At 57.2% G+C, this 27008-nt stretch overlaps 4 protein-coding genes across 21 annotated transcripts in view; 3 read left to right on the top strand and 1 right to left on the bottom strand.

Annotated features, from left to right (window-relative positions):
* ABCA2 (ATP binding cassette subfamily A member 2) overlaps positions 1-14938 on the top strand; it is a 42057-nt gene extending 27119 nt beyond the window's left edge. For 3 of the 9 annotated variants that reach the window (XM_072025451.1, XM_072025452.1, XM_038188069.2), the window contains exons 26-50: positions 13-133; positions 417-707; positions 885-992; positions 1965-2183; positions 2548-2650; positions 3066-3394; positions 4017-4230; positions 4394-4499; positions 4851-4962; positions 5401-5461; positions 5664-5838; positions 5920-6035; positions 6319-6466; positions 6809-6932; positions 8263-8395; positions 8667-8784; positions 8908-9086; positions 9379-9520; positions 9902-10036; positions 10320-10423; positions 10733-10825; positions 11139-11241; positions 11393-11530; positions 11791-11997; positions 12295-14938. In XM_072025451.1, coding sequence (XP_071881552.1) covers positions 13-133; positions 417-707; positions 885-992; positions 1965-2183; positions 2548-2650; positions 3066-3394; positions 4017-4230; positions 4394-4499; positions 4851-4962; positions 5401-5461; positions 5664-5838; positions 5920-6035; positions 6319-6466; positions 6809-6932; positions 8263-8395; positions 8667-8784; positions 8908-9086; positions 9379-9520; positions 9902-10036; positions 10320-10423; positions 10733-10825; positions 11139-11241; positions 11393-11530; positions 11791-11997; positions 12295-12330 — 3615 coding nt within the window. In that variant the 3' untranslated portion in view covers positions 12331-14938. The remainder of the gene's footprint in view (positions 1-12; positions 134-416; positions 708-884; positions 993-1964; positions 2184-2547; positions 2651-3065; positions 3395-4016; positions 4231-4393; positions 4500-4850; positions 4963-5400; positions 5462-5663; positions 5839-5919; positions 6036-6318; positions 6467-6808; positions 6933-8262; positions 8396-8666; positions 8785-8907; positions 9087-9378; positions 9521-9901; positions 10037-10319; positions 10424-10732; positions 10826-11138; positions 11242-11392; positions 11531-11790; positions 11998-12294) is intronic. The other 6 variants (XM_072025454.1, XM_072025453.1, XM_072025455.1 and 3 more) reach the window with 5 other exon arrangements.
* A 402-nt stretch (positions 14939-15340) lies between these two features.
* CLIC3 (chloride intracellular channel 3) lies at positions 15341-18896 on the top strand. Its single transcript, XM_005014804.6, has 6 exons — positions 15341-15455; positions 16251-16360; positions 16653-16778; positions 16916-17022; positions 17360-17535; positions 17951-18896. Exons 1-6 carry the CDS (start codon positions 15420-15422, stop codon positions 18107-18109), a joined length of 714 nt encoding a protein of 237 aa, XP_005014861.1. The 5' UTR covers positions 15341-15419; the 3' UTR covers positions 18110-18896.
* A 265-nt stretch (positions 18897-19161) lies between these two features.
* PAXX (PAXX non-homologous end joining factor) lies at positions 19162-21756 on the bottom strand. Of its 8 annotated transcripts, none has more exons than XM_038164896.2 (8): positions 21631-21756; positions 21489-21549; positions 21353-21402; positions 21083-21273; positions 20963-20995; positions 20262-20336; positions 19728-19821; positions 19162-19630 (listed from the first exon to the last, which is right to left on the bottom strand). In XM_038164896.2, exons 1-8 carry the CDS (start codon positions 21732-21734, stop codon positions 19591-19593), a joined length of 648 nt encoding a protein of 215 aa, XP_038020824.1. In that variant the 5' UTR covers positions 21735-21756; the 3' UTR covers positions 19162-19590. The 8 variants fall into 8 exon arrangements, with proteins under 8 accessions (XP_038020824.1, XP_027326678.2, XP_038020825.1 ...); XM_027470877.3 differs by having other exon boundaries at positions 20262-20333; XM_038164897.2 differs by lacking the exon at positions 20963-20995.
* Positions 21757-21775: 19 nt separating this feature from the next.
* Positions 21776-23602, top strand: TMEM141 (transmembrane protein 141). Of its 3 annotated transcripts, none has more exons than XR_011803951.1 (5): positions 21786-21853; positions 21946-22012; positions 22119-22202; positions 22413-22647; positions 23300-23602. XR_011803951.1 is itself a non-coding variant. In XM_027470881.3 (5 exons), exons 1-5 carry the CDS (start codon positions 21800-21802, stop codon positions 23374-23376), a joined length of 414 nt encoding a protein of 137 aa, XP_027326682.1. In that variant the 5' UTR covers positions 21786-21799; the 3' UTR covers positions 23377-23602. The 3 variants fall into 3 exon arrangements, 2 of the variants coding, with proteins under 2 accessions (XP_027326681.1, XP_027326682.1); XM_027470881.3 differs by having other exon boundaries at positions 22516-22647; XM_027470880.3 differs by lacking the exon at positions 21946-22012 and having other exon boundaries at positions 21776-21853; positions 22013-22202; positions 22516-22647.
* Positions 23603-27008: the final 3406 nt, after the last annotated feature.

Raw genomic sequence — 27008 nt, 5'->3', positions numbered from 1 at the left:
TCCCTTCCACAGCACTTGGAGCAAAGTCTGGAGGAACTTGACCTCACCAGTTTTGGGCTGATGGACACCACACTTGAGGAGGTCTTCCTGAAGGTGTCTGAGGAGGACCAGTCCCTGGAGAACAGTGATGTGGGTATGGACTGCAGGAGGCACATGGCAGTGCTGTTGGCACTGGGGCACAGGGAGTGAGGTGAAGGCACCGTGTGCCTTTACGTGGGCTTTGTGTCTCCTCGGTTTTTGCATGGGAGCAGGAGTCTCCTCTGCAAAGAGGAGGGGGGGCCTCTGTCAGAGCCTGCCCCAGCTTAAGGGCAACCATCAGCTGCTTTGATCTGGGTTTGCAAAGTACATCTGTGCTCTGCTGTGCAAGGCACAGCAAAGGCTGGCACAGACAGCAGCAGTGCCCCTTCTCCTTCCAGACATGAAGGAGTCCAAGAAGGATGCCCTCCAGCCACCTGTCCCTGAGCTGGGCCCAAAGCCAGAGGCCAATGGGGAGCCCCTGGCTGAGGTGGACGTGCCTGAGAAGCCCGAGGTAGAGCTCAGCAACCTGGTGACATGCTCCAAGCTGGCGCAGTCGCAGGCGTCCTTGCGCTCGGCCTCCTCGGTGGGCTCCGTGCGGGGCGACGAAGGTGGGGCTTATTCTGAGTTCTTTGGGGATTACTCTCCATTGTTTGACAATCATCAGGACCCTGACAACATCAGTCTGCAAGGTTTGTAATGCCGTGTGGCGGTGTGCTGCTTGTGCACCATGATAGAGGTGCCCTGGGATGGGGAGGATGGCTGCTCCAAGGCAGAGCTGGCCCTCACCAGGGGGCCATGCCCTGGTGTACTGGGGATCATGCTGGCTCAGCTGAGCCCCCAGTGACAGTGAGCCTGTGTTCCAACAGATGATGTGTCCAGGGAGCCTGTAAAAGAGAGAGAAAGGGAGGCACAGGCCCTGCAGCCTGGGAAGAGGATTGGGGTGGGATGGCTGGAAACTGGTGCTTCTAGCCAAGGTTGGCACCCCCTGAACTGGTGTCATGTGCATGAGGGATTCTGTGCTGAGGCACAGAACTGTTGTGCTCACCGACAGGTGGAGGCACAGCCAGTGCTAGCCCTTCCCTTTGTCTCTCTTGAATCCTGCAAGCGCTGACCTGCAGACTCACTCCCACTAACACACTCCTCACACTAGCAACTGTGTTGACTGGCAGCACAATGTGGCATGGGGTGCGCTGATATGGTGGCTGAGCTGCTGGGTTTTCTCCTCTTGGCTGGCCAGCCCATCCCTCCAGCATGGAGTCATCTTCTAGAGAGCGGCTCACTCTCCAGATGCTGACATGGTTTCAGGACTGTCCCTGCCTGGATGCTCAAACTGCACAAGCACAGAGCATGCAGGCAGGAGCCCAAAGGCTACTGTTTATTTCACAAATCATTTTCTGGTTTATCCCACCAGTTCTTGTCATGATTAATTTATTGCTGTGACACTCTTCTTCCCCTGCCAGGTCTGTGTATTGCTCTGAGTATTGCTGAATTTGGGTCAGTGGGAGGCAGAGCAGCAGCAGTGTTGCACTGCAATCAGACTTTCCAAGTCCTAGCCCCAAACTCACTGCCTTGCTGGGTCCCCACACCCACAACCTGTCCCCCCTCTTCCTGTCTGCACTAGGCCCTTGCCATCCAGGAGCATCTGGGCTGGCTAGAACTGATGGGAAGATGGGGGGGTCTGCAAAAAAGCACCACATTTGTTTGTTTGTTTGTTTGTTTTTTAAACCATTGTAACAATTTCCCATTTTGGGCCAAGAGAAACCTGCCAGCCAGCTGCCTTGCTTCGTGCCATGGTAACACCAAAGCTCAGTGGCCCCTCAGAGTGGCTGTGCATAGCTCAGCATCTGTGTGGCCACAGGCTAAGGCAGGTGTGGGGTCACTGGGACCCTGCAGGAGCAGTTGTGCAGGTGGCTCACATCCTCCTACCTGCCACCTCCTCCTTGCAGACCAAGAGGCCGATGTGGAGGCAGAGGACCATGACTTGGCCGGGCAGGGGACCTTCAAGCTGGAGGGCTCATGGCTGAAGCTGCGCCAGTTCCACGGGCTGATTGTAAAACGCTTCCACTGTGCCAAGCGCAACACCAAGGCCCTCTTCTCTCAGATCCTTCTGCCTGCCTTCTTTGTCTGCGTGGCCATGACTGTGGCACTCTCCGTGCCTGAAATAGGTACCTGCAAGCCCTTGTCCCATTGGGGTGAGGAGGACAAGGGGGTCTTGCCCTGTCCCCTCTCCAGGGCCCAGACTCATGCCCCTGCACCAGGTCAGGTATCCTCTCTCTGCATTGGCAGCAGCTTGGAGTGAGGGCACATTTCCCACCCTGATGCCCTCACACCAGCCAGGTCTTGCTGACCCAGATGCTGGGGACTCATCTTAGCCCTTTCTGCCTACCCCTATTGGGCTGGTGGTGATGCTGGGGGTGGGACTCGTGAGATAAGGACAAGGCTTCTGGGTGCTCAGCCTGCCTGTGAGCATGGGGCCGCATGGGCAGGGGTGCTGAGGCCACAAACAGGTTCCTGTCCTTGTTTCCACAGGTGACCTGCCACCCCTCATCCTCTCGCCATCACAGTACCACAATTACACCCAGCCCAAGGGCAATTTCATTCCTTATGCCAACGAGGAGCGGCGTGAGTACCGGTGAGAGCTGCCGCTTGCTCAAGAGCACCATCCTGCACCCCAATCTCACTCCCGTACCCAGAACCACAATGGGGTGATGGGACTGGGGAGGGCAATTTACAGTTGGTCTGGCACTGGGGCTGGCTTGGGCTTGGAGTAGAGCCTGGCCAGTGTAATGCCCCATGCAGAAAGTACCCTCCGTTTTCCCCTGGGGCCTCTCTGGGAGAGGTGCCAGTCCTGACGCTGGCTGTGATCATCAGCTTGGCTCATGCCAGGCTTGGGCTGGGTGGGTACCCAAGGCTGTACAGCTGTGGTGCCTGTGCCCATTCAGCCACTACACATACTGAGGCTGCATGGACTTGCCCAGAAGAAGGCCAAGGTGGGATGTTCCATGTCTCATGCCTCTTGTACCTTTTACCTGCTGCTCTCCCTGCAGCATCAGGCTGTCTCCAGATGCCAGCCCCCAGCAGCTAGTGAACACCTTCCACCTGCCCTCTGGCATCGGGGCCACCTGTGTGCTCAAGACAGCCTTCAACAACACACTGGACCAACCCATGCAGACCCTGAACCTCAATAGCAATGAGTCCAAGATGCTGGCAGCCAAGTACTTTGATGCTATGTGCATCGACTCCTTCACTCAGGGCCTGCCACTCTCCAACTTCGTGCCACCGCCTCCATCCCCAGCTCCTTCCGACTACCCCATCTCAGTGGATGAGGACTTGCTGCATGCTTGGAACTCCACAATCTTCTCTTCTGCTATCAAAGGTGTCATCTGCACTTAGTGCATCAGTCTGTTTGGGCTGGGGTTTCAACTCCAGGCAGGGCAATGTGTCTTCCTTGCAAGAGCAGCTATAGTGGCACCTCAAAGTGCCCATCGGGTGCTGTTTGGCTCGGTGATAGCAGAGCATTGCTTGGCTGCACTTCTGAATCAGGGTTGATGCTAGCCTTGCAGCAGTGCTCCCATTCAGCCTCAGCAGTCCTTGCGGAGCTTACTGGGCTGATGATGCCATTGGGAATCTTGGTACTTGGGTTGGGTACTTGGTCCCCAGCCAGTGGAATGATTGCATTGCTTTCTCCAGACACACTTCATGCCCTGTCTCTGAACCATTTCTGTTCCCTGTGTGTTCCCACGTTTTTCCTGGGTCCATCTCTTGGCCCCTTTATATCACTGGGACACAAAGGGCCATTTAAAGTCTGGGCTGAGGTCAGCAGGAGCTAACACAAGGGCAGCATGGAGGCTCCTCCTTGCCTGGCCAGAACCTCTTGGCTGAGGGTGAGGGAGGTTGCTCCATGTGCTCCTCTCATCCCCCTCTGTCCCCATGTTGCCCCACACAGCCATCACAGCCAGGGCTGGCTGGGGCTTGACTCTGCCTCCTCTACCCCACAGAGACCGTCACCTCGGCCCCTGCCCTGCCCCGGATCATCCATGAGCCTATCAAGTGCACATGCTCCATGCAGGGGACTGGTTTCTCATGCCCCAGTGGTGTGGGAGGCCATCCGCCACAGATGAAGGTGGTGACGGGGGACATCCTGGCAGACATCACGGGGCGCAACGTCTCCGAGTACCTGCTCTACACCTCAGACCGCTTCCGTCTGCACAGGCAAGAGGGAGGCTGGGAGGGCTCTGCCCTCTGCCATAGTGCAGGATGTGGGGCTGGGGCCTCTGGGAGACCCCAGGGGTGCTGATGGGAGCCAGGAGTATGGCCCTGCTCCTGGACACAGGGGACAGCAGTCACAGCTTCTTGGGGGTGCTTTGTCCCACAGGTACGGGGCACTCACCTTTGGCAATGTCCAGAAATCCATCCCAGCCTCCTTTGGGGCCAGGGCTCCTGCCATGGTGCGCAAGATTGCCGTCCGGAGAACAGCCCAGGTAGGATCAAGCTGAGCCCTGAGGTAGCCAGGAGATGGGTGGGCAGCAGCAGCACTGGCACAGGCAAGGTAGAGAAGGGGGAAGGCAGTGCTGCCTGCACAGCCAGGCCCCTTATCCACTTCTCTACAGTAGTGCTCTCTGGCAAGAGATCTGGTGGGGCTCTTAACCACATGGAGCACTTTGCAGAGCTCCCACCACAATGGGTCAGACCCATTGTAGTCAGCATTGGCCTGCTCTTCTTACAGCCATGAGCAGGGGGGCACCCTGTTGCCACCCCACCCCACCCCACCCCACACATCTGGTGTGAGCCCAGCTCTCCTACTACTTCCCACCACTCTTCTGCTCCTCCAGGTCTTCTACAACAACAAGGGCTACCACAGCATGCCCACCTACCTCAATGCTCTCAACAATGCCATCCTACGAGCGAACCTGCCCAAGAGCAAAGGCAACCCTGCTGCCTACGGTGAGGGCCTGGAGGAGTTTTAAGGACAAAAGCATATCAGGAACAGCTTTAGGGCATGGTCCAACAAGGTTCTAAAGTGCGTATTCTCTCTTGGACCAACAAGGTTCTAAAATGCCATGTACTCTCTTGGACAAAGCAGGCTAGTGCACAGTTGGGGCAGGGGGTTCATACACCTTTATGTGTGGCTTGAGATCTAAGCTAGACAGCGTATGGCTGGGGCAGCACCTCTTGAGGTGCTGCTGCTGACACCTGGGCTTGCAGGCTTATCTGTCTGCCAGTTGATGAGAGGGAGGTCTTGGCCCCAAAGCAGTGTTGCTTCTGGGCTACAGGGAAGGAAACTCCTCCCACTGAGAACTAGGACCAGGCAGGCTGGGGCTGGGGTAACATTTTCCATCCTGAGCCAGGATAGAAACAATCCTATGTTTCTTTTTGCTGCAGGCATCACGGTCACAAACCATCCCATGAACAAGACGAGCGCCAGCCTGTCCTTGGATTACCTGTATGTCCAGGGAGCTGGTTTGAGGGAGGGTGGCCATCATGTAGCAGGGGAGGGAGCTTCCCACTGTGGTTTGCATGGGTTTGACTGGGAGGCTGTGACATGGGGGGTCCTTGTGCCATGCCCTGTCCTCTCTACAGTGATTGTCCCACACAAGGTTGGGGAGCTGAGGGTGATGATGTCTCTGCTCTCCTCTTCCTTGCAGTTTGCAAGGCACAGACGTGGTGATTGCCATCTTCATCATTGTGGCCATGTCCTTTGTGCCTGCCAGCTTTGTGGTGTTCTTGGTGGCTGAAAAGGCCACCAAGGCCAAACACCTGCAGTTTGTGAGCGGCTGCGACCCTGTCATCTACTGGTTGGCCAACTACGTGTGGGATATGGTGAGCAGGGCATGTGGCCTTACCAGCTGAGCCCCCAGGGCTGAGTGGACAGGCAGTTAAAGAAGTTTCTGTCTTCTGCAGTTGAACTACCTGGTACCAGCCACGTGCTGTATCATTATCCTTTTCGTGTTTGACCTCCCGGCATACACCTCTCCCACCAACTTCCCAGCCGTCCTCTCACTCTTTCTGCTGTATGGGTATGTTGGTCAGATGGGGTGAGCAAGGGAGGGGTGAAGTCAGGATGCACCAGTGGGTCCTTCTGGTGCCCCATTTGCACTGTGGCTAAGCAGGCAGGATCTAGCCCAGATCTTTCTGTCCCCCTGTCTTTCAGTTCTGTGGCTCCTGTTGCTAGTGGGCTGTGAACCCTGGGGTGGGAGACCCCAGGAAGGATGGGGCTGGGAGATGAGCAATCCCAGAGCTCTCCAGTGGGTTCTACAGTCCTACCATGCTCATGTGCACTCCTGTTGCTTGCCTCCCCAGCTGGTCCATCACCCCCATCATGTACCCTGCCTCCTTCTGGTTTGAGGTGCCCAGCTCTGCCTACGTCTTCCTCATCGTCATCAACCTCTTCATTGGCATCACTGCCACTGTCGCCACGTTCCTGCTGCAGCTCTTTGAGCATGACAAGGTACAGGGTTCACATCTCTGGCTGCGGCCACCAGGAAGGGAGAAGATGCCTCCCTCAGCTTGATAAGAGGGGAGATGCCTCTGGCACAGTGCAAGGAGCCATCACACTGTGACAAAGCCTGTGGCTCCATGTGGCAGGTGGTGGTGCCTGCTTGCTGCCAGGGTGGTGACAGCAATTGGGTCATGAGACAGCTCAGGCTGAGCGAGACCTCAAGAGGTCTCTTCTCCAAGCTACTGCTCACAGCAGGGTCAGCTATGAGGTCTGCTCGGGCTCACAGTACTGTGTGCTCAGAGTCCTCACAGGTGTTTCTGATAGTCATGTTCTGTCTGTCCATCTCCACAGGATTTGAAGGTGGTGAACAGCTACCTGAAGAGCTGCTTCCTTGTATTCCCTAACTACAACCTGGGCCATGGCTTGATGGAGATGGCTTACAATGAGTACATCAATGAGTACTACGCCAAGATTGGTATGGCCTTTTCCTCCCTCCCTCCCTTACTCCAGGGCAGGTTGGGCCAGGGGTGGACCACTGTGCCAGCACATCCCCTAAAACCACCCTGTGGGGCTCAACCAGGGCCCAGATCAACCTGGAGCAAAAATCCAGGGGATGTGAATTAGAGGGGACCCAGGAAGAGACACAGTTGAGGGTCAGGCATGTTGTGGTACCTGTGATGCTGAGCATGGTTTCTTGGGCCATCTCAAATATGAGCTGCACAGAAAGTGGAAGTAGTGAGCCCTGGCAGCATTGTACATTTCTGCTGCCATCACACACTGCCCATGGTGGGGCCACGGTGTGGATGTGCAGTGATACAAGGGATGGGAACTGCAAGGGCTGTTTTGTTCTAGATGTGGTCTCTTGCTTGCAGGGCTGCATTGCCCATCCAAAATGACCCTTTTGCCAATTGCAGCTTCAGCTTGGACTCAAAATATTCTTGCTTCTCTCTACTTCTCAGCAGCTTCTGTATCTAACTTGGGTGCTGCTGGAATCATGGGGGGTGTTTAGAAGCAGAATATGACACATTCATCCAGTATGCATTCTCAGTTGGGTTGATCCTACCCACTGAGGTTGAAAAGTTGCAAGATTAATTCAACAACAAATACATTGTGAATGGAAAGCCTTGTTGTAACCAGCCCTGCTGCCTGCAACGCCAACCAGCCCAGGCAGCTATGGCAGCAGGCACAGAAGGCAGGGGAGGGGACACTGGAGCTAGACAGTGTCATCTTGTAACAGGCCAGCTTAGGTTGTACAGCAAAGGTGGTGTTGAGATAAAGGCTGCTGCTACCTGGCTGTTTTGCTGCTAAGCCTCTGACCAGGAACATAGCCTGCATCATCTCCAGTTTGAATGTTTTTTTCCTTGTGTGGGACAGGTTAAAATCAGCCTTCTGGACTGGGAAACCCATTATTGTTTTCTCCAGGGTGCTGTGGTAGGGAGGGAGCACACAGGGTGGGAGTGTCTGTGTGTCCAGTAGTGTTGCCATGTGGTTGCAGCCAGGGCTGGCCTCCATGGGCAGGGCTGCCACATGCTGTCAAGGGGGCTATGAGGTCATTTCAAGGCCACAGAGTGGAAAATTGTGGGAACCTGGTTGCTGCAGTAGTTCCCACTGAAAATATTTGCTGCTGTTACCAGAGGTCATTTCTAGATTTTGTACAACCTGTGAGGCAAGGCTACCTCTGTGGTGCCCTGGAGAGGCACTGTTGCACTGGGGCTGTGGGTTCAGCCATGCAGGAGGCCACATGGGCTGGATGTCCTCTTGGGACAGTGTCCCCACAGATGCTCTGTTCTCTTCATCCCCCTCAGGGCAGTTTGATAAAATGAAATCACCTTTTGAATGGGACATTGTGACGCGTGGACTTGTCGCCATGACAATTGAAGGCTTCGTCGGCTTCTTCATCACCATCATGTGCCAATACAACTTCTTCCGGAAGCCCCAGTGAGTGTGGCTGGGAGCGTGGGGCCAAGCAGGCAATGCCCAGCTGAGAGCTGCCTCTGGGTATTTCTAGCAGAGCACAGCCTTCCCAGATTTTCTAAATGGGGCAGAGTTTTGCTTTGGGACCCCTTAGCCCAGGGCTGCCTCTCCAGCAGGCACAGAACTGGGGAGGCCCTCCGTCCCTAGCCTCTGCCTCCTGCGTGGGCGCAGGATGGCAGCTTGCTTGGCCTCTGCTCACACCCATCTCCACCCTGCCCTTTGCACCCTTCTGCAGGCGGCTTCCTGTCTCCACCAAGCCCATCGAAGATGACATTGATGTAGCCAATGAGCGGCACCGTGTCCTGCGTGGGGATGCTGACAATGACATGCTGAAGATTGAAAATCTCACCAAGGTACAGCAACCCCAGCCTGCCCTGGACTTGCAGGCAGGGGAGATGCTCTGGGGCATCCAAGGGATGTTGGCTGGGTCCGGGTGCCGGGGCAGCGTGCTGAGCACCCCTGCCCTGCTCTGCCAGGTATACAAGTCCCGCAAGATTGGGCGCATCCTGGCCGTGGATCGGCTGTGCGTGGGTGTGCGGCCTGGGGAGTGCTTCGGGCTGCTGGGTGTCAATGGTGCGGGAAAGACGACCACCTTCAAGATGTTGACGGGGGACGAGAGCACCACAGGAGGAGAGGCCTTCGTTAATGGGCACAGGTACAGGGGCACAGCCTGACTGGATGGGATGGGGCCTGCTTTGGGGTCTCCCAGGAAAAAGAAGCCTGAGTGGGACTGCAGCCCTGTGTCCTGCTGGGCTGACCCTTGTCTGTGGTGTGGCAAGTGACCGTGGCTCTTGGCCAGGGCTGCCAGTTGCGGTTTACTTGGAATAAGATGCTGCAATATAAAGGCATGTGAAAGGAGGATGAGCAACAGGTGTTCTCAAAAGGAAAAATTGTGTGTGGGCAGACAGTAATTCCTTCTCCCTGTGGCCCCTCTGTCCTTTCTGCAGCATCCTGAAGGAGCTCCTGCAGGTGCAGCAGAGCTTGGGCTACTGCCCACAGTTCGATGCACTCTTCGACGAGCTGACAGCCCAGGAGCACCTGGAGCTCTACACCCGCCTGCGTGGCATCCCGTGGAAAGATGAGGAGCGGGTAGGGCTTTGGTGGGGCGTCTGAGGGCTGGTGCTGTGCCATGGGCTGCTCTGGGAACAGAATTTCACCAGCTGCCAGTGGGGACCTGAGCGGGTACTGCTGCCCTCATGACTCTGCCGGTTGCTGCCCAAGGACAGTGCTGCTCCAGTAGTGTGCCCATCACTGGGCCAGGGTTGGGCACAGGTGCTTACAGGCCCCACCAACACACAGGGCTGTGCGAGGGGCTGTCATGGGGCTCCCCTGCCCAGCACATCGCTTGGCAGCTGGTCCATGCTGTGGGGCCTGGCTGCTTGCCCATTGCATGCTGCCAGCTCTGCGTGTCCCATGACCAGGGGCATTTGGAGCCCTGGCAGGGGGACCACAGCCCTCTGCACCTTGCAGGTAGTCAAGTGGGCACTGAAGAAGCTTGAGCTGACCAAATACGCTGACAAGCCTGCCAGCACCTACAGTGGAGGCAACAAGAGGAAGCTGTCCACAGCCATCGCATTGATCGGCTACCCAGCCTTCATCTTCCTGGTGCGCCCCGGGCCACCCCAACACCCTGTCATGTGGGGTCCTTGACCCACCCCTATCACTGACCTGTGCTCCCACTCAGTCCCATATCCCTGGGGCTGGACCCAGGCTAGTGTGCAGCCATCCTGGGTGAAACAGGGCCCTGGGTGGAAGCTGTCTGCCACTGGCTCTACCACAAGAGTTCCAAGGGGCAGAGAAGCAGAGCTGTGCCCATGCGATGGGAAGGCAGGGAGTGGCGGGGTTCCCCCAGGAGCTGCCTTGTCTGAGCATGCCATCTGTCCCATAGGATGAGCCAACAACGGGGATGGATCCCAAGGCACGGCGCTTCCTCTGGAACCTCATCCTGGATGTCATCAAAACAGGCCGCTCCGTGGTGCTCACGTCCCACAGGTCTGAGGGGCTTTGGGCTACACCCATGACACCCAGGCACCTCATGTGCTGTGTGGGCAGGTGGTGGGTGGAAGTGGGGCTCTTTGGACTCCAGGGGACAGTGTATGGCAAAGGACACAGGGAGGGAACCTGGGACACCCTCTTGCTGTCTCCCATCACTGGTGGTGGTGCCATGGCACAAGGGGTGAAGGCCTGAGGAACTTGACTCCACTTATGTCCAGCCTGCAGCCCCTTGCAGGTAGACATTGCACCTCTGCCCATGCTGTGTGGCCTCTAGCCACCCAGCTCAAACCTGTCCTGTTTCCCCAGCATGGAGGAATGTGAGGCGCTCTGTACCCGCCTGGCCATCATGGTGAATGGGCGGCTCAAATGTCTTGGCAGCATCCAGCATCTGAAAAACAGGTAAGAACCTAGTGAGGGGTCCAGCATCCTGTGTGTGCCACATGCCAGGAGGTGCTGGTTCCTGAATGCCAGGGTGTATGGCTCGTTTCTTCATGGCATCTGCATGAAGATTTCAACCATCTGTGTGGTTGCTGCTTTAGAGGGTGGGCATGGGGATCAGGGCAGCCTGGACTGGCACCTAACTGCCCTGGTGGGTGCAGTGGCAGCCTGGTGAGTATCATCCCCAGCAGGCAGGTTTCCATGGGATCAGTCCTTCCCCACAGAGGTGCAGGTGGGGAGGTAGGGTCTCATGGGGTCCCTCATGCCTGTGCAGGTTTGGAGATGGCTACATGATCACAGTGCGCACAAAGTCCAGCCTCAACGTCAAGGAGGTGGTGAGGTTCTTCAACCGCAACTTTCCTGAGGCCATCCTCAAGGTGAGATCCCAGTGGTGGCAGTGCAATCCCTGCCAGCCCATGTGTCATGGTGGAAAGCAGCCTTTGTCCCCCAAGGGGCTGTCCCTTCCATGGGATCCCCCTCTGGGTTGATGGAATGGGGTTTGGGGTGTGACCTCAGTGTCCTTTGCAGGAGCGGCACCACACTAAGGCCCAGTACCAGCTCAAGTCAGACCAGATCTCACTGGCACAGGTCTTCAGCAAAATGGAGCAGGTGGTGGATGTGCTGGGCATTGAAGACTACTCTGTCAGCCAGACCACACTGGACAATGTGAGGCCTGAGATGGAGTGAGAAGCAGGGTGCTCATGCCCAGGGAGGGTGACTGTGCCCAGGGAGGTGACCATGTCCAAGTGCCTGCAAAAGCCTCTTTCAGTACAAGAGCAGCAAGTGCTAGGCCAGGAACATGGGGGAATGCAGAGGCGGGGATGTGCTCATGGCTCATCTCTGGTGGCAGAAGTGTCAGGCTAGGGGCATCCTGGGGCAGGGTTCTGTGCCATGTCTCTTGCAGCCTCTCACCCTTTTCCTGCCAGGTGTTTGTGAATTTTGCCAAGAAGCAAAGTGACAACCTGGAGCAGCAGGAGACTAGCCCTAGCTGTGCAATGCAGTCACCCTTGGAACATGTGCTGAGCCTTCTGCGCCCACGGGCAACCCCCACGGAGCTGCAGGCCTTGGTGGTGGAGGAGCAGGAGGACCTGGAAACTGATGATGAAGGCCTCATCAGCTTCGAGGAGGAGAGGGTGAGAAGTGCTCCCAGTATCTCAGTGACCGGGGTCCCAGCTATGTCTCTATCATGGAGCATTGGGGCCAAGCCCTGGCATTATACTAGGTGCTGCAGCCTCATCCTGGGGAAACGGGACCCTGTGGGGCAGGGGCCAGGCAGGAGGGTGCTGTGTGGGAAAGAAGGCTGTGGGGGCTCCCCAATGTCCACAACAGGTCCTGGCCCCCACAGTGCCCCAGAGCTCAGCGTGCTGGGCAGAGCTGGCAGTCCCTTGCCTGGCCCTGGCCCCTGAGCCCTGCTGTCCTTGTGTCCGCAGGCTCAGCTCTCATTCAACACGGACACGCTGTGCTGAGACACTGAGGGGGGGAGCCACATCCCCTGGCTGTGAAGCCACCAAATACTTTTTGCCTCTCCTCTCCCTTTGTCCCTGTTGAGCGGACGCAGTCGGCATGGGGATGCAGGGAACTGCCCCCACAACCCCAGGGGGTCAAGCCCTGCTGCTGGAAAGGACACAGTGGGTACGGTACCAGCCTGGATGGACTCTGAACCAATGGCCACCAGCTGGCCTTTGTCCCCTGCAGCTCTGGAGCAACTCCCCACATGGCACCAGCAGGGGCTGCCGTCCTTGCCAGCTTGCCAGGCTGGTGCATGCCACGGACAGAGACTGTGAACAGGACACTACATTGCAACAGTGCTGCCAGCCCTGCGTGTCCCATGCTGGCAGGGAAGAGACCTCTTAGAGTGGTGCCTTTGGACACCCACTTTTGCATCCACCCCAAGGGAATCCTGGCCATGGGGATACCCCTGCCCCATCACTACCCCAGGCCTGGCCCTGGCATGGCCAGAGGAAGGACTGCTGCTTTTTCCTCGTTTCCATCACCTGCCGGGTTTGGCGCTTGCTCATGGCATCACAGGGGGCTCATTGGCCCAGCACTGCAGAGGCAGAAGCTCCAGTGCTTCACCCTTCTTTGATTTCTGTTGTCAGCACTGCTGACAGAACATCACTTGTGACCTCAAGCCTGCTGGAGACAGGGACTCAGCCCTGCTGGTGCTTCTGCCAGCTGAGGGGTTTGGCCCTGCCAAGCACTGGGCTTGCTACCTTGCCCAGGGCTGCCTCTGCCAGGTACCAGTGCTTGCCCTGGCTCTGCCAAGCCTTTCCTTGCTCGCTCTGGGCACTCAGTGCTATCCCTGGGGCACAGCACTGGCGCCCATGCAGAGAGGCACGTGGTGGGGCAGAGAGGTATTTCACAGGGTATTTCACATGCTGGCACCAGCTGTTTCTCCCCTCTGCCCCCAACCATGTCCCAGAACCCCTCACCCTGCCCTCCTGCCTGCCATCACACTCTGCTTCCTCAGTGAGCATTAGGCACAGGGCATCGCTGCAACTGTGCCATCTTTCTACTGTCACCCATCCTTTTCTCCCTTGCCCTAGCACTCATTGCTCAGAGTCTGGCCCAGCGTGGGAGCTATTTGTAATGGATTCTAATTATTGGTTCACTGATGGCACTGGGAGAGGGGACTGCTGCACCCCAGGATGGCTTTTGGGTTTGGGGGGGGGAGGTGGCCTCAAGGTGTGAGGACAAGGCAGCCTGACTCTGCACTGGTTCAGCCTGGCAGAGGTGCCTGGAATGTTGGGGATGGAAGGATGGAGGCCAGCATCTGTGACCCTGCGTGTCACCTGGGGCAGGCAGCAGGCACCCCCTCAGGTGGCAGTGCCCCTCCTTTCTGCAGAGGGTCTTGCCACCGTGTCACCCCTGGGGGCAGTGCCCAGGCCGCTGTGACACCCCCAGCCCACTGCTTTTCAGCATTGCACAGCTGTGACAAAGCAGGGGTGACCTCCAGGCTCATGATGCTAACCCTGACCACCCACCCCTGGGATGTCTGCAGCACCCTGGTGTGTCCAGAGCTGCCATACTGTATGGTGCAACCATCCATGGCTGCCTCCATCCTGGAGGCCTTGCTGGCCTTTCCAGTCTCCCTGGCACAGGTGTGGGCTAAGCCCCAGGCCCCGTAGACCCAGGTGCCACCTTGCCCTCTGCTGTGCCCATGCCTGTCCCAGGGCTCAGCACTCCTGTATGCCAACTGCTATAGATTGTGATACAATATACAGTATTTTCAATAGGGGAAAAATTGGGGGGAGATAAGCTCTATTTTCAGATTTTTCAGACCATATATTTTTTATGGCATACAGGAAACTGTCTGGTCGCTGGGTGGTGCAGATGGTGCAGGCAGTGCACCACACTGTGCTGGGGTACAAGCAAAGTCCAGGTTAGCTCTCTCTGCCACCATGGAGAGACAGTGTCACCTGCAGGCTTTCATGTGTCACCTTGGAGGTGGCACAGCTCAGCCCTCTCTGGGCACCCAAGGGGGGCATGGTGCCCGACACTGCTGCAGTGGCCAGCTCTGGCCAGGCAGGGCTTCATCCTCACCCCACACGTGTCCTGCTGCTGTGCCTCCTGGGGCTCCTCTGACAAGGAGAACCCCAGTGCTCCCATCAGCAGATCTGTGCCCACCTGGTGCTGTGCCACTGTCCTTGGACAGTCAGAGAAGCTTTTGTGCCCCTAGCACAATGTGTCCAGGGCACACTTAGCAGCCTGGGTGGCCGTAGTGACCTCCCCATCCCAGGTGCAGGACGGCCCTTGACCCTTGGGCACCCTGAGGGTGGTTGCACAGACAGGTGGTTGCTCCAGCCCATGGCAGTGGGCTGGAGCGGTGCAGCATTGCCCAAGGTGGGGGTGACTGCTGCCTTAACATTATTTGCTTTGTTGAGTTTGGCCCTGCTTCCCACCTTGCCTCCCTCCACACATCCTCAGATGCCAGCACCTGTGCCATGCACAGCCCCAAGTGTGGGGTGTACCGATGGGTGGAGATGCTCTGGAGGAGCCTGTACATTGCTAGCAAGAGAAAAAAAGATGAAATGTGAAAATAATGATTGTTTTAAATAAAAAATAATGACTGAAGCCAGCAAGGTTGTGTGGTGTCTGGAAGGAGGTGGGCAGGAGCTCAGGGCTGCCAGGGCTGTGGTGCCTGGGGAGGGATCTGGCTGGGGAATGGCAGAAGATGGGCTTCCTAGTGCCCCAGGTGGGGTGCAAGAGCCTGGTGTGGGTAAAGGGAGCTGGATGCAGGGCCATACCCAGCACATGGCATTGTCCAGGGCTGGTGGTGAGGCTGGCTGGGGGGGTGCTGGCAGACACAAAGCCCCAAGGGATGCAGCCGCCCCAGGTGCTGAGCAGGAGCAGTGGGTGCTGCTGTGAGCTGCCCTTGTTGGGCAGCAGCCCTGGCAGCCAGGGCCCCACAGCAGGGCGTCCCCAGCCATGCCGTGGGGCCAGGCGTGGGTGGGAGCGGGTGCACCCCAGGGAGGAATGTGGGCTGGGAGGGGCTGCAGCTCCAGCACAGGCACTTGCAGCACAGTCACCAGTCAACCAGCAGCCACCACCCAGCATGGCTGAGAAACCCCAAATCCAGCTCTTCGTCAAGGTGAGTGGAGGTCGTTCGGAGGTTGGGGATAATGTGGGCTGGGCAGGGATGCTTCTGGCTACTACCCCTGGCAGTACCCTGGGCTGGGGTGGCTCAGCTACCCCTGCACACCCCCCTGTCCACCTGCAGGTTCCCAGGCAGGTAGCAGGCAGCTTGGCATCTTCTCCAGCACACTGTGCTGCTGCCTGCCCCGCAGGCATAGGTGCTCAGCAAGGGCTGCTGGACTGGGGTATCACACTCCCTCTCCCACCCTGCATCCACTGCAGGTACCCTTTGTGTGTGCGTGTACACATCTGGGTGAAGAGGGGACCCCTGCACACCAGCCCAGCCACTGCAGTGCCTTGATGCCTGCACCTGCACCTCCTGAGCCCTTCCTAGCCACCAGCTGGCTAGGGCAGTTTGTCCAGCTGTACAGGGCAGGACATGGCCTGCCTGAGGGCACACCTGGAGGGTGGCAGGGCCAACAGCATTGCCATAAACCTCCTACGGCCACCACACAGCCCCTGTCTTGCTGGGCTGTCCCCTGCCACAGCCAGGTGCCAAGCTAGTGGCTGTGCCAAACCCCTGCCACCCAGCACTGTGGGCCACCACCTACTGTGCCACGCAGGCTGCTCTGGGGTGGGGCACAGAGGCCCCATGAGCAGGCAGGGGCCAGGGACTGGCGCTGTGCCCAGCATAACAGGCCCTAGAAGCTGTCTGTATTGCTCGCTGGCCCGCAGCCAGCCAAGGCCCCGGCCCGCACCCACTGCCCGAGTGTGGGGCTGGGGTAGCTGAGCTCTCTGTCTTTGCCCACAGGCAAGCGAGGACGGGGAGAGTGTGGGCCACTGCCCTTTCTGCCAGCGGCTCTTCATGGTGCTGCTGCTCAAAGGGGTACCCTTTACCCTCACCACCGTGGATGTGAAGAGGTGAGCGGCACCCTGTGGTACCCACACACTGCTCTGAGGGGTATAGGCAGGACCCCACCACCTTGGGAAAAGGCATGAAGGGTAAAGTCTGTTTTATCCCCCTGGCTGCCCACCACTGCCCTGAGGGAGGGTGGTGGGCATTTTCCAGGGCAGAACTGCCACAGGCACACAGTGGGGCAGGAGCAGCCTCGGGGGAACCACATCACCATTTTGCCCTGGACACGCACACAACACAGTGCCCCACAAAGCTCTGGGCAATGTAGGCATCAGCAACCATCCCTGTCTCCTGCAGGGCACTGGACGTGCTGAAGGACTTTGCACCAGGTGCCCAGCTGCCCGTTCTGCTCTACAACGGAGACCCGAAGACCGACACTGTCAACATCGAGGACTTTCTGGAGGACAGGCTGGCCCCCCCCATGTCAGTGTCCAGCACTGCCCCAGAAAGGGGAAGCGGTTAAAGTGTGGTGGGGGAGGCTGAGAAAGGGGCAGCAGGCAGGCAGCACCTGGGCCTGCCAGCCTCTGCCTCCTTCCATAGCTGTGCCCACATCCCCACAGGTTCCCCAGCCTGGTCCCACGGTACAAGGAGTCAAGGTTGGCTGGCAATGACATCTTCCACAAGTTCTCCACCTTCATTAAGAACCCAGTGCCCGCCCAGGATGAAGGTGAGGAAGTGGGGGGGCCACCTGTGCTGTGCCACACTGGGGAACCCCAGGCAGGCCCTCAGGTGCTGAGACCCCTGAGGCTGGCCAGCCCTTCCTTGCCCATCCCTCAGCGTCCTGGTACCCCCAGCCCCCCACCCCCAGTGTGGTTCAGCACAGCTGAGCCAGGGTACCCTTGGCAGAACAGGGAGGGACCAACCTGGGCCAGGCAAGAACAATGCGGGCACCAGGGCAGGCTGGCAGAGGAGGCTACGTGGCAGGGAGGGCTCAGCAAAGCTGCGGGTCCCATGCCTGCAGCAGGGTGCTGCCCTGACCCAGCGTGCTGCTGCCCACCCTGCAGCACTGCAGCGAAGCCTGCTGAGGGCCCTGCTGAAGCTGGATGAGTACCTGAGTGCCCCCCTTGAATATGAGCTGGCCTGTGAGCCCCACCTCCGGATCTCCCAGCGCCGCTTCCTCGACGGGGACCAGCTCACGTTAGCTGACTGCAACCTGCTGCCCAAGCTCAACATCGTGCAGGTGAGCACAGGCATCCCCATGCTGTGACCTTCCACTTGCCCTGGCGTCTCTGTACTGCCTGCCCCATGGCCTCACCTCCTCCTGGGTGCCAGCCCATCACCTGCCTGCAACAACTCTCCGCCCCTACACCCACCCGTGTTCCCTCTTCTCCCCCATTCACCATGCCCCCCAGCTGCCTGCCTGGCACGCCCTTCCCCATGACCCCTGCACAGCTTGGTGCCTTCCTGCAGACTTCACTCCCGTCTGCATCCCCCACCAGGTACCACCTCTCCATCCTGTGCACTGCCACAGATGTCCCCTCATGCTATGTCACCCATGTGGCTGTGAATGCCACTACCTACCAGCCACAAAACCCTCCTTGGCACATCACAGGCACACAGTGCTGGGCAAGAACTCATGCTGTTTCTGCCTGCAGATTGTCTGCCAGCATTATCGCCACTTCGGGATCCCCAAGGACCTGCGCGGTGTGTGGCGCTACCTTAACAACGCCAGCGAAACCAAGGAGTTCAAATACACCTGCCCCAACAGTGAGGAGATAGTTCAGGCCTATCGCTCTGTGGTCCGGTCTCCGTAGTGAGCCGGGCAAACACCCAGATGGGCATAGGGATGGGGTCAGGCAGCAGGCCAATGCCTGCCCCTGTTCCACTGCCACCACCACTGTCCTGCCTGAATTGCATTCGGGAGGGCAGAGAGCATGAGCTGCATCCCTGGTACCCAAATTTCCCCAAGCTGACACCCTTGCCTGAGGTGCTATCAGCAAGCTGCCTTGCACTGAACCTGCAAATGCATTCTCGCTTCTTGTGTCACCCTCCCTGCCTGGCCAGGACACTCTTGACCTACCCTGTGATCCCTCAAGCACAAAGATGGGTGCAAAGGTACAGCCATGGGCACCACTTGTAACAGAGCTGGGCAACGCTGAGGGTAACAGCAGGAGCCGAGCCTCATTTTGGGGAGAGAAAAGTCTGCCTAGAGCAGAGAGCCCAGAGCAGAGAGGGTATCCCTGCAGCCTCCCTCAGAGGCACATTGTGCCACCAGCCACATGAGGGACCCAAGACAGGGCTGTGCCAGGACAGCTGGCACCACCTGATGCCTGTGAAGAGCAGCACAGGGTGAGGAGAACTGGCACAGCCATGGCAAAGCCCTGGGAATGGAGGTGTGGGAATGCTGTTGGTGATGCTGATGACCTCGCCCTCTGTCCCCATTGCCCTGTGCAAGGGGAGCAGAGGGCACTGTCCCTCCAGGACCCATTCGTAGGAAGCTCTCTTGAGAAGATTTGGGACAGGGATGGGGATGAAGTAGGAAAAGTCCAAGCCATGTATCAGAGCACCTGGTGATCAATAAAGGCTTTGCAAGCAAGATAACTGTGTCTGGAGTGACAGACCCCAACAGCTCTCCTCCCACACAGGACTTTGCGCAGGCCTCCAAGTCTAGCAAGGGTTGTGCCCACACTTCCAGCTCTCCAGGGGGCTAGAGAAGCTCTAACCAGTCACCCACCAGCCCACTGGCACAAAACTGTCAGGAAAGTGAACTCCTCTGACCCCTTGACTCCTTAGATTCAGTTGAAATTGGCCACATGGCTCCAGAGCAATGGAAGGGCAAAAGGAAATGACACACACACACTCTCACTCTGGACAAGCCCCCAGAGACTGGTTAAAAACAGCTTTATTGGCAATAACTTAAGCACAGGTGATCTTTAAAAAAATATCTTTCAAAGATATTTAAAAAAAACAACACACCAATTAATGGCGAGTGGAGTAAAGGGGTGGCTCCTTTCAGCAGGAAGAAGCTGCAGGTAAAAAAAGCCACCACTTTGTCACCCCTGCCCTGTCTACCCCCTCCCCGGCCCTGCCACAGCACCAGCTGAAGATCTGCTGCCCCCTCAGGCCTGCCAGGCACTGCCTCCGGGTCTCTGGGTCCTGCTTGCCCCATCCATCTCCCTTGTTGACCATGATCCACACCTGCAGCAAGGAGCCTGGCAGGGCCAGGAGGCAGTAAAACCTCTATCAGCCACACGTGGTTGAAAATGCTGTCATCGGGGGGACAGGACACCACAGGTCATGAGTCTTCAAAGTCCACTCCAGATGGTGCCTTCTTGCTAGAAGGTGATGGAAGGAGAGTCACAGGCCAGCCAGGAGCTCGCTGGTGTCCACTGGACCTCAAGTCCCAGCACTGGGCTGTGGAACAGCGCTTACCTTTTGAAACCAGGATTAATGAGAGACTCTCCTGGGATCTTCCGCTTAGCTGACAAAGCTGAGCCAGCAGCCCTGTTCTTCCTTGGGCTGGGGTCTGCCTCAGTCAGAGACAGGAAGGATAGGGAAAGCAAAGGTCAGCTGGTTGCTTTGGCAGCCCTGCAAGCCCCTCTGTGCCCAGGATGTGCCTCCAGGAGCCATGGATGATGAGGGGCCATACTTGGTCTCCTATGTGAAAGCTCCAGGGACTCACGGAACTGCCATGGAAGAGCAGTGAAGCCTGACCTTCTCCTGGAGGCCAGCAAGCAACCCTGCTTGGTGATACTAGGCATCGGACCTGAGCACAGTGCACCTCAAGAGCTACCATGCTGAGCCCTGGCCCCTCCTGTGCTGGGAAGGGCACCAAGAGCAGGGTGGGTGACAGCAGCCAAAGCAGAGGGGGCTCAGAGTTTCCTGGAGAGTAAAAAGACACAGGAGCCAGCAGCTTCCTGGAGAAGAGAAGGCAAACAAGCAACACAACCCATGGTAACTGCCTACCTGGCAGGAAGAGCTGCTGGCTCTGGGAAGCATTCTTCTCAGGGCTGCAGGAAGACCCCAGTGTGCCCACCACTGCTGAGACAGGAACGAGAATCAGATTATGTGCCAATGTATCCCGGGCTTCCCAGCAAGTTCCCTCCCCTCCACAGCCCACAACCAAACCTAGCAACATTCTCTTTCCAGCCACTTCCATCTAGGGTGCTGCTACCCCAAGACCTTCACAGAATGGTTGAGGTTGGAAGGGAGAGCTGGAGATCATGTAGTCCAACCTCCCTGACAAGCAGGGTCACCTACAGCATGTTGCACAGGATCACATCCAGTAGGGTTTTGAATATCTCCAGAGATGGAGACTCCACAGGCTCTCTGAGCAGCCTGTTCCAATGCTCTGTCACCCTCACGGTAAAAGAAACTTGCCTCTGTAAGGCAACAATGGTGTTTTGTCAGCCATTAGGGCAAGGTTGTGCTCCTGCACACTGTCACAACGCTGCTTTCAGTCCTATACAGGATCTCTTCTGCCCAAGATGGTCAGGGAAGGCCCTGGCCAGCTTTGAGAACAGGTCAGCCCAAGCAGGAAGACGAAAGTAGCACCTCTGCTGCCCAGTCCACACATTTTCATCTCTCCTGGCCAATTTAGCCATAGCTCATGAGGAGATGTCATGTGGGATGAGACCATGAAAACAGCCTCCTAAATGCCGTCTTACTTGGTCCTCTGAACTGGCTCACTTGGGGGAAACCTTAGGTGGGAGAGAGATGGTACCACGACAGTGGATGGAAGCTGATCTCCTTTCTCCCGTTGCCCTGTTCCACAACCACACACGGACCTTCGAGACGTTCTTCTAGCTTCTTGATGGAAGTCGCCAAGCCAAACATCAGCGCTTGGAGCTGGGTCCTCGCCTCAGCAACAGGCAGCTTGCAGAGATGAAGGGTGCTGTGTCCGGCCTCCCCTTGCAGCTGCAGCGTGGCCCCGCCCTCCTGCAGGCTCAGGGAAACGGCCCCACGCCGCAGGGCTTCCCTGCGTGGGCAAGAGCCCGGGGTGAGGCGGGAGCCCGGAGCCCCGCGGCAAAGGGCGCCGGGTCCCGCCGAGCACCCACCTGAGCTTCGCGACGCCGTCCTCCGGCAGGCCCGTCCCGCCCTGCGGCGCCTGCGGGGAGAGGGCACCTCCTGCGGCGCGGCCCGGGACCCCGCCGGCCCGGCCCCCCCCCCGCGGCCCCCAGCCCCGCTACGTACGCGGCCCTGCGGCGGGCGGGCGCCGAGCTCCCCGGCCCAGACCTCCAGCGCGTCGGTCACACTGCGGGGGGCAGCGGCTCAGGCGGGGCTCGAGCCGCCCCGGCCCGGCCCGGCCCGCTCCCCCGCCCGGCGCGGCGCTCACCAGACGGTGCCGGCAGAGCCGGGGCCGGCCGCGGGGCAGCAGTAGCAGAGGTACCGGCCCGGCCCGGCCCCCAGCACGCAGAAAGGCCCCGGCGGCTCCGCCATGGCGGCGGCGCGGAAGGGGCGGGCCCGGCCCCGGGCCCCGCACGGCCGGCGAGGGCGGCGCCGCCATGGGGAACCTGGGGCTGCAGCGGGTGGACGAGAGCGTGGCCGCCAGGCACCCGGTAGGCGCCGGCCCTCCCTGGCGGGGCTGGGGGGCCGCGAGCCGGGGCCCGGGCGGGGGGGCCGGGCCGGTGCCCTGACGGTGTCTCCGCAGGCGCTGCGGCAGTACGCGGCGTGCCAGTCCCACGCCTTCATGAAGGGCATCGGCGCCTTCGTGGCAGGTACGGCCGGGGCGGGCTCCGCCGGGCGGGGGAGGCCCCAGCACTCGGCCCCCAGCGGCGGGTGGCCTTGGCTGGTATCCTGCTCGCGGTCCCTGGGCTTTGGCAGGCAGCGGAGCCGCTTTCGCCGTGCAGAAGCTGGTGAACAAGAAGCTGCCGTACGCCCTCCAGTACAACCTGCTGCTGTCCGTGGGTGAGTGCCCTGAGTCTCCTTGCCCTGCCTAGCGCCTGCTGCCGGGATGTGGCTGCAGGCTCGGCTGTGAGCAGGCTGGCAGTGCTGGGCCCTGCAGGGAGCACGGCCTCGGCTTGCGGGACCGGGACCGTGTTTGCAGGTGGAACGGCGGTTTGCCCTTAATGTGGGGGGCGTTGTGACCTGACTCATTCCACCCTTCTGCTCCCCAAGCTCCCCAAGGGTGCCTGGGAGGCTCAGGGACTGCCTGTAGGCAGTTGCAAACACACTTGTTACCAGTGCTCTCTGGAAGCTGCCTGCATGTTGGTCTCTTCAGCTGCAGGATCCCTTGCCAGCTATATGGTGACCAAAGCAGAGACACAGAAATGCTCTGACTTCTGGATTTACCTGGAGACGGGCAAGTCCCCACAGGAGCATACCATGGCCGATGGGCTGTCTCAACCTACAGGTATATTTCATGTCTCCTTGCTGCTTTACCTGGGCTTGTCTTGCCTGCTGCAGCTCTTTGCTGTTCCTGCATTGCTTCTAAGCTGGTGACTATTTGTATCTTTCTTAGAATCCCTGGTAAAGTCCCACAGAGGTACCCTGCAGTTAAGGGACTTTTCTCTTATGTGACAGGAGTAGCCCTCTGGGGTAGCAGCAGTGCTAGCACAGCCAGAGTGCCCTGCCCCAGTCTCACAGCTCTCACTTCTCTGGGCCCATCATTTGGGTGCAGCCAGTGGTATGGAGAGTGTATGCTCACTTCTGCTTGCTGGCCTGCCTGTTCTGTGGATTCATGAGGGACATTGTGGAGGAGGTTTTGTTTGCTAGAAGAGGAAGAATAGGGCAGAAGATTGTGAGCTAGCAAACCCCTCCACGCTTGTGCTTAAGCCAGGCTGCTCATGAGAAAGGTAGGGCTGCAGAGGGCACCAGAGCAGCCTCTGCTGGGTGGTTTTCATGGCTGCCTCTGCTATCTGCTATTGGCATCAATGAACTCTTGAAGCTAGGCCAAGCTGAAGAGGCATCAAACTCTTCAACAGAGCTTTATGGTTCTCTGCTCACACCTGCCAAAGATGCTGGGATTATCTGGGGTACAAGGAGTTTGTTCTTGTCTATTGCAGAAAGTCTCAGCCCAGAGGATGCAGAGAGAGTTGCACCACCTGTGAGGAGGAACAAGTACGGAGATATTGTGGAGTAGCCAGTGCAGCACAGTGTGCTACGCCTGTGTCCTGCTGCTGCTGTCTTCACCCCTTCCTGTTTTCCTGATGTGCCTGTGCTGCATGGGAGTTGTCTGTAGTACTGCCAGGGAGTTTAGATAAGTCAGTGGTGCAGTGCATGCATGTTGGAGACCTGAGACTCTCAGGTGGTTTGTGTGTGAGCATTGCACATGGCAAATGTAATAAAAGTCAAGAGCTCAAAGTGCACACTGTGGTTAAAGTAAAGACTGCCAATAGGATGGAAAGAGGTGGCGTGCAGGAGTCACCTGGAGACAGTCCCTCTGGTAAATGTTGAAGCAGACTGAACAGAGAGTTGTGGCAAAAGCTTAGGAAAAAAGAGGGTTTATGACTGTTGAAAAAGATAGCAAGCCACTCAGGAAGACTATAAGGATGTTGTAAGGCTGTGCAGGGTCAAAATTAGAAAGGCCAAAGCTCACCTGGAGCTCAATCTGGTACTGCTGTTAAAGACAACAAAAAATGTTTTTATAAATAAATCAACACGAAAAGGAGGACTAAGGAGAATCTCCATCCTTTACTGGATGCGGGGGGAAACTTAGTTACAAGAGATGAGGAAAAGGCTGAGGTGCTTAATGCCTTCTTTGCCTCAGTCTTTAGCAGCAAGAGCAGTTGTTCTCTGGATACCCAGTACCCTGAGCTGGTGGAAGCGGATGGGGAGAAGAATGTGGCCCTCATAATCTGCGAGGAAAGTGACCTGCTACAGCACTTAGATGTACGCAAGTCGATGGGTCCAGATGGGATCCACCCGAGGATACTGAGGGAACTGGCAGAGGAACTGGCCAACCTGCTTACCATCATTTATCAGCAGTCCTGGCTATTGTGGGAAGTCCCAGTTGACTGGTGGCTAGCAAACGTGATGCCCATCTACAAGAAAGGCAGGAGAGTAGACCTGGGGAACTACAGGCCTGTCAGTTTGACCTCAGTGCCAGGGAAGCTCATGGAGCAGATTATCTTGAGTGTCATCATGCGGCACTTGCAGGGAAACCAGGTGATCAGGCCCAGTCAGCATGGGTTTATGAAAGGCAGGTCCTCCTTGACAAACCTGATCTCCTTCTATGACAAAGTGATGCGGTTGGTGGATGAGGGAAAGGCTGTGGATGTGGTCTACCTTAACTTCAGTAAGGCTTTTGACATCATTTCCCACAGCATTCTCCAGTTCATGGGTTGGACTGGCATACACTTCATTGCGTGATTAAGTGGCTGGATAGCCAGGCCCAAAGAGTTGTGATGAATGGAGTCAAATCCAGCTGGAGGCCAGTCACTAGTGGAGTACCCCAGGACTCAGTACTGGGGCCAGTCCTCTTTAATATCTTTATCGATGATCTGGATGAGGGGATCGAGTGCACCCTCAGTAAGTTTGCAGATGACACCAAGTTAGGTGCGTGTGTCGATCTGCTCGAGGGTAGGAAGGCTCTGCAGGAGGATCTGGATAGGCTGCACCGATGGGCTGAGGTCAACTGTATGAAATTCAACAAGGCCAAGTGCACAACAATCCCAAGCAGAGTTACAGGCTGGGAGAAGAGTGGTTGGAGAGCTGCCAGGCAGAGAAGGACCTGGGAGTGATGGTTGATAGTCGGCTGAATATGAGCCAGCAGTGTGCTCAGGTGGCCAAGAAGGCCAACAGCATCCTGGCTTGCATAAGAAACAGTGTGGCCAGCAGGTCTAGGGAAGTGATTGTCCCCCTGTACTCGGCTCTGGTAAGGCTGCACCTTGAGTATTGTGTTCAGTTTCGGGCCCCTCGCTACAAGAAGGACATGGAGGTGCTCGAGTGAGTCCAGAGAAGGGCGATGAAGCTGGTCTGGAGAACAAGTCCTACGAGGAGCGTCTGAGGGAGCTGGGTTTGTTCAGCCTGGAGAAGAGGAGGCTCAGGGGCGACCTTATTGCTCTTTGTAAGTACCTTAAAGGAGACTGTAGCAAGGTGGGGGTTGGTCTATTCTCCCATGTGCCTGGCGACAGGGCAGGGGGGAATGGGCTAAAGTTGTGCCGGGGGGGGGGGGTAGGTTGGATATTAGGAAAAACTTTACCGAGAGGGTTGTGAGGCATTGGAATGGGCTGTCTGGGGAAGTGGTTTTATTGCCATTCCTGGAGGTCTTTAAAAGACATTTAGAGGTAGAGCTTAGTGATATGGTTTAGTGGAGGACTTGTTAGTGTTAGGACAGAGGTCGGACTAGGTGATCTTGGAGATCTCTTCCAACCTAGATGATTCTGTCATTCTGTGACTCTGTAATCTGCTGTTGTGGTTTAACCCAGATGGCAGCTAAACACCACACAGCCATTCGTTCACCCTCCCCCTTCCCTCTCTGGGATAGGGGAGAGAAACGGGAAAGTAAAGCTTGTGAGTTGAGATAAAGACAGTTTATTAAGAGAGGATAATAATAATAACAATAATGATAATAGTACTACTACTAATAATGTGTACAAACAAGTGATGCACAATGCAATTGCTCACCACCCGCTGACTGATGCCCAGCCTATCCCCAAACAGCTGGCCCCCACACCCTGGCTAGCCACCCCTATCTGTTGTTCAGCATGACCCCAGATGGGATGGAATACCCCTTTGGCTAGTTTGGGCCAGCTGTCCTGGGTCAGTCCCCTCCCAGCTCTTACTGCACCCCAAGCCTGCTCGCTGGCAGGACAGAGCAAGAAGCTGAAAAGTCCTTGGCTTGGTGGAAGCACTGCTCTGCAACAATTAAAACATCAGCATGTTATCAGCACTCTTCTATTCCTAATCCAAAACATAGCACACTACCAGCTACTAGGAAGAAAATTAACTCTGTCCTAACTGAAACCAGGACATCTGGTCTCCTGGAGACTACAGGACTTACAATCTAAAAGCACTGGACTGTGAAATGTCTGCAAACATGGACATACCTAGGCTAAGCTATGAGGCAGCAGAGCTGTTGCCACAAGCATTCTGTTTCTTGAGCATAGTCAGTCACAGTCTCTTTGCCCTCATAACAGCAAGGCTTTTCTTGAGTTCCCGGATGGGGCTGGTCTAATCCCTACAGCTGCACAGCCTCTTTGGGCACCATCTCTGCCCTCACAAAGGGAGCAAGGGTGCATGCATGCCCAAAGCCCAGTCTGTACATCGCCTGCCTTGCTTGCTGGCAAGTCATGGCACCTGGCCAGCTCAGACTCTGCGTCCGGACCTGTTACCCACAGGGATGGAAGGATACTGTCTTGAATCACAAATGTCCAGGGAGGCATGTGGCAAGATCAAGAATCTCTTTGATTTTTTTCCTACCCGTAAACCCCAAGTCATGACTAGGTCAACCTGGCTGCTTTTAGTGGATGTCCAGCTCTGATTCAGTTGCAGCTGAATTTCTTAGATGGTTTTTGAATCAAGCTAATTTCTTAAAGCAGAACAGGAGCTATTCAGCTTCAAAGAGAACAGAAAGGCTTCCTTGTGTTTGAGACCTTGGAGTATCTGTGTCTGGCCGCCGGAGGGAGCTCCTGTTCTGGACAAACAACAGGCTGGGCATTGAAACTTGGTGTGTGGGCTAACATCTAAAACTAGAATTCCATTTGTCCCTACACAAAGATGGGGAGCAACCATCAGAACAGTTAAAGTCAGAGGCTTAGAGAAAAGTGCAGT

This window comes from Anas platyrhynchos, chromosome 18 (genome assembly GCF_047663525.1).
Source record: "Anas platyrhynchos isolate ZD024472 breed Pekin duck chromosome 18, IASCAAS_PekinDuck_T2T, whole genome shotgun sequence".
NCBI classification, from domain to species: Eukaryota; Metazoa; Chordata; class Aves; order Anseriformes; family Anatidae; genus Anas; species Anas platyrhynchos.
The sequence above is the reverse complement of the archived record's forward strand: the minus strand, read 5'-3'. Positions and strand labels throughout refer to the sequence as shown.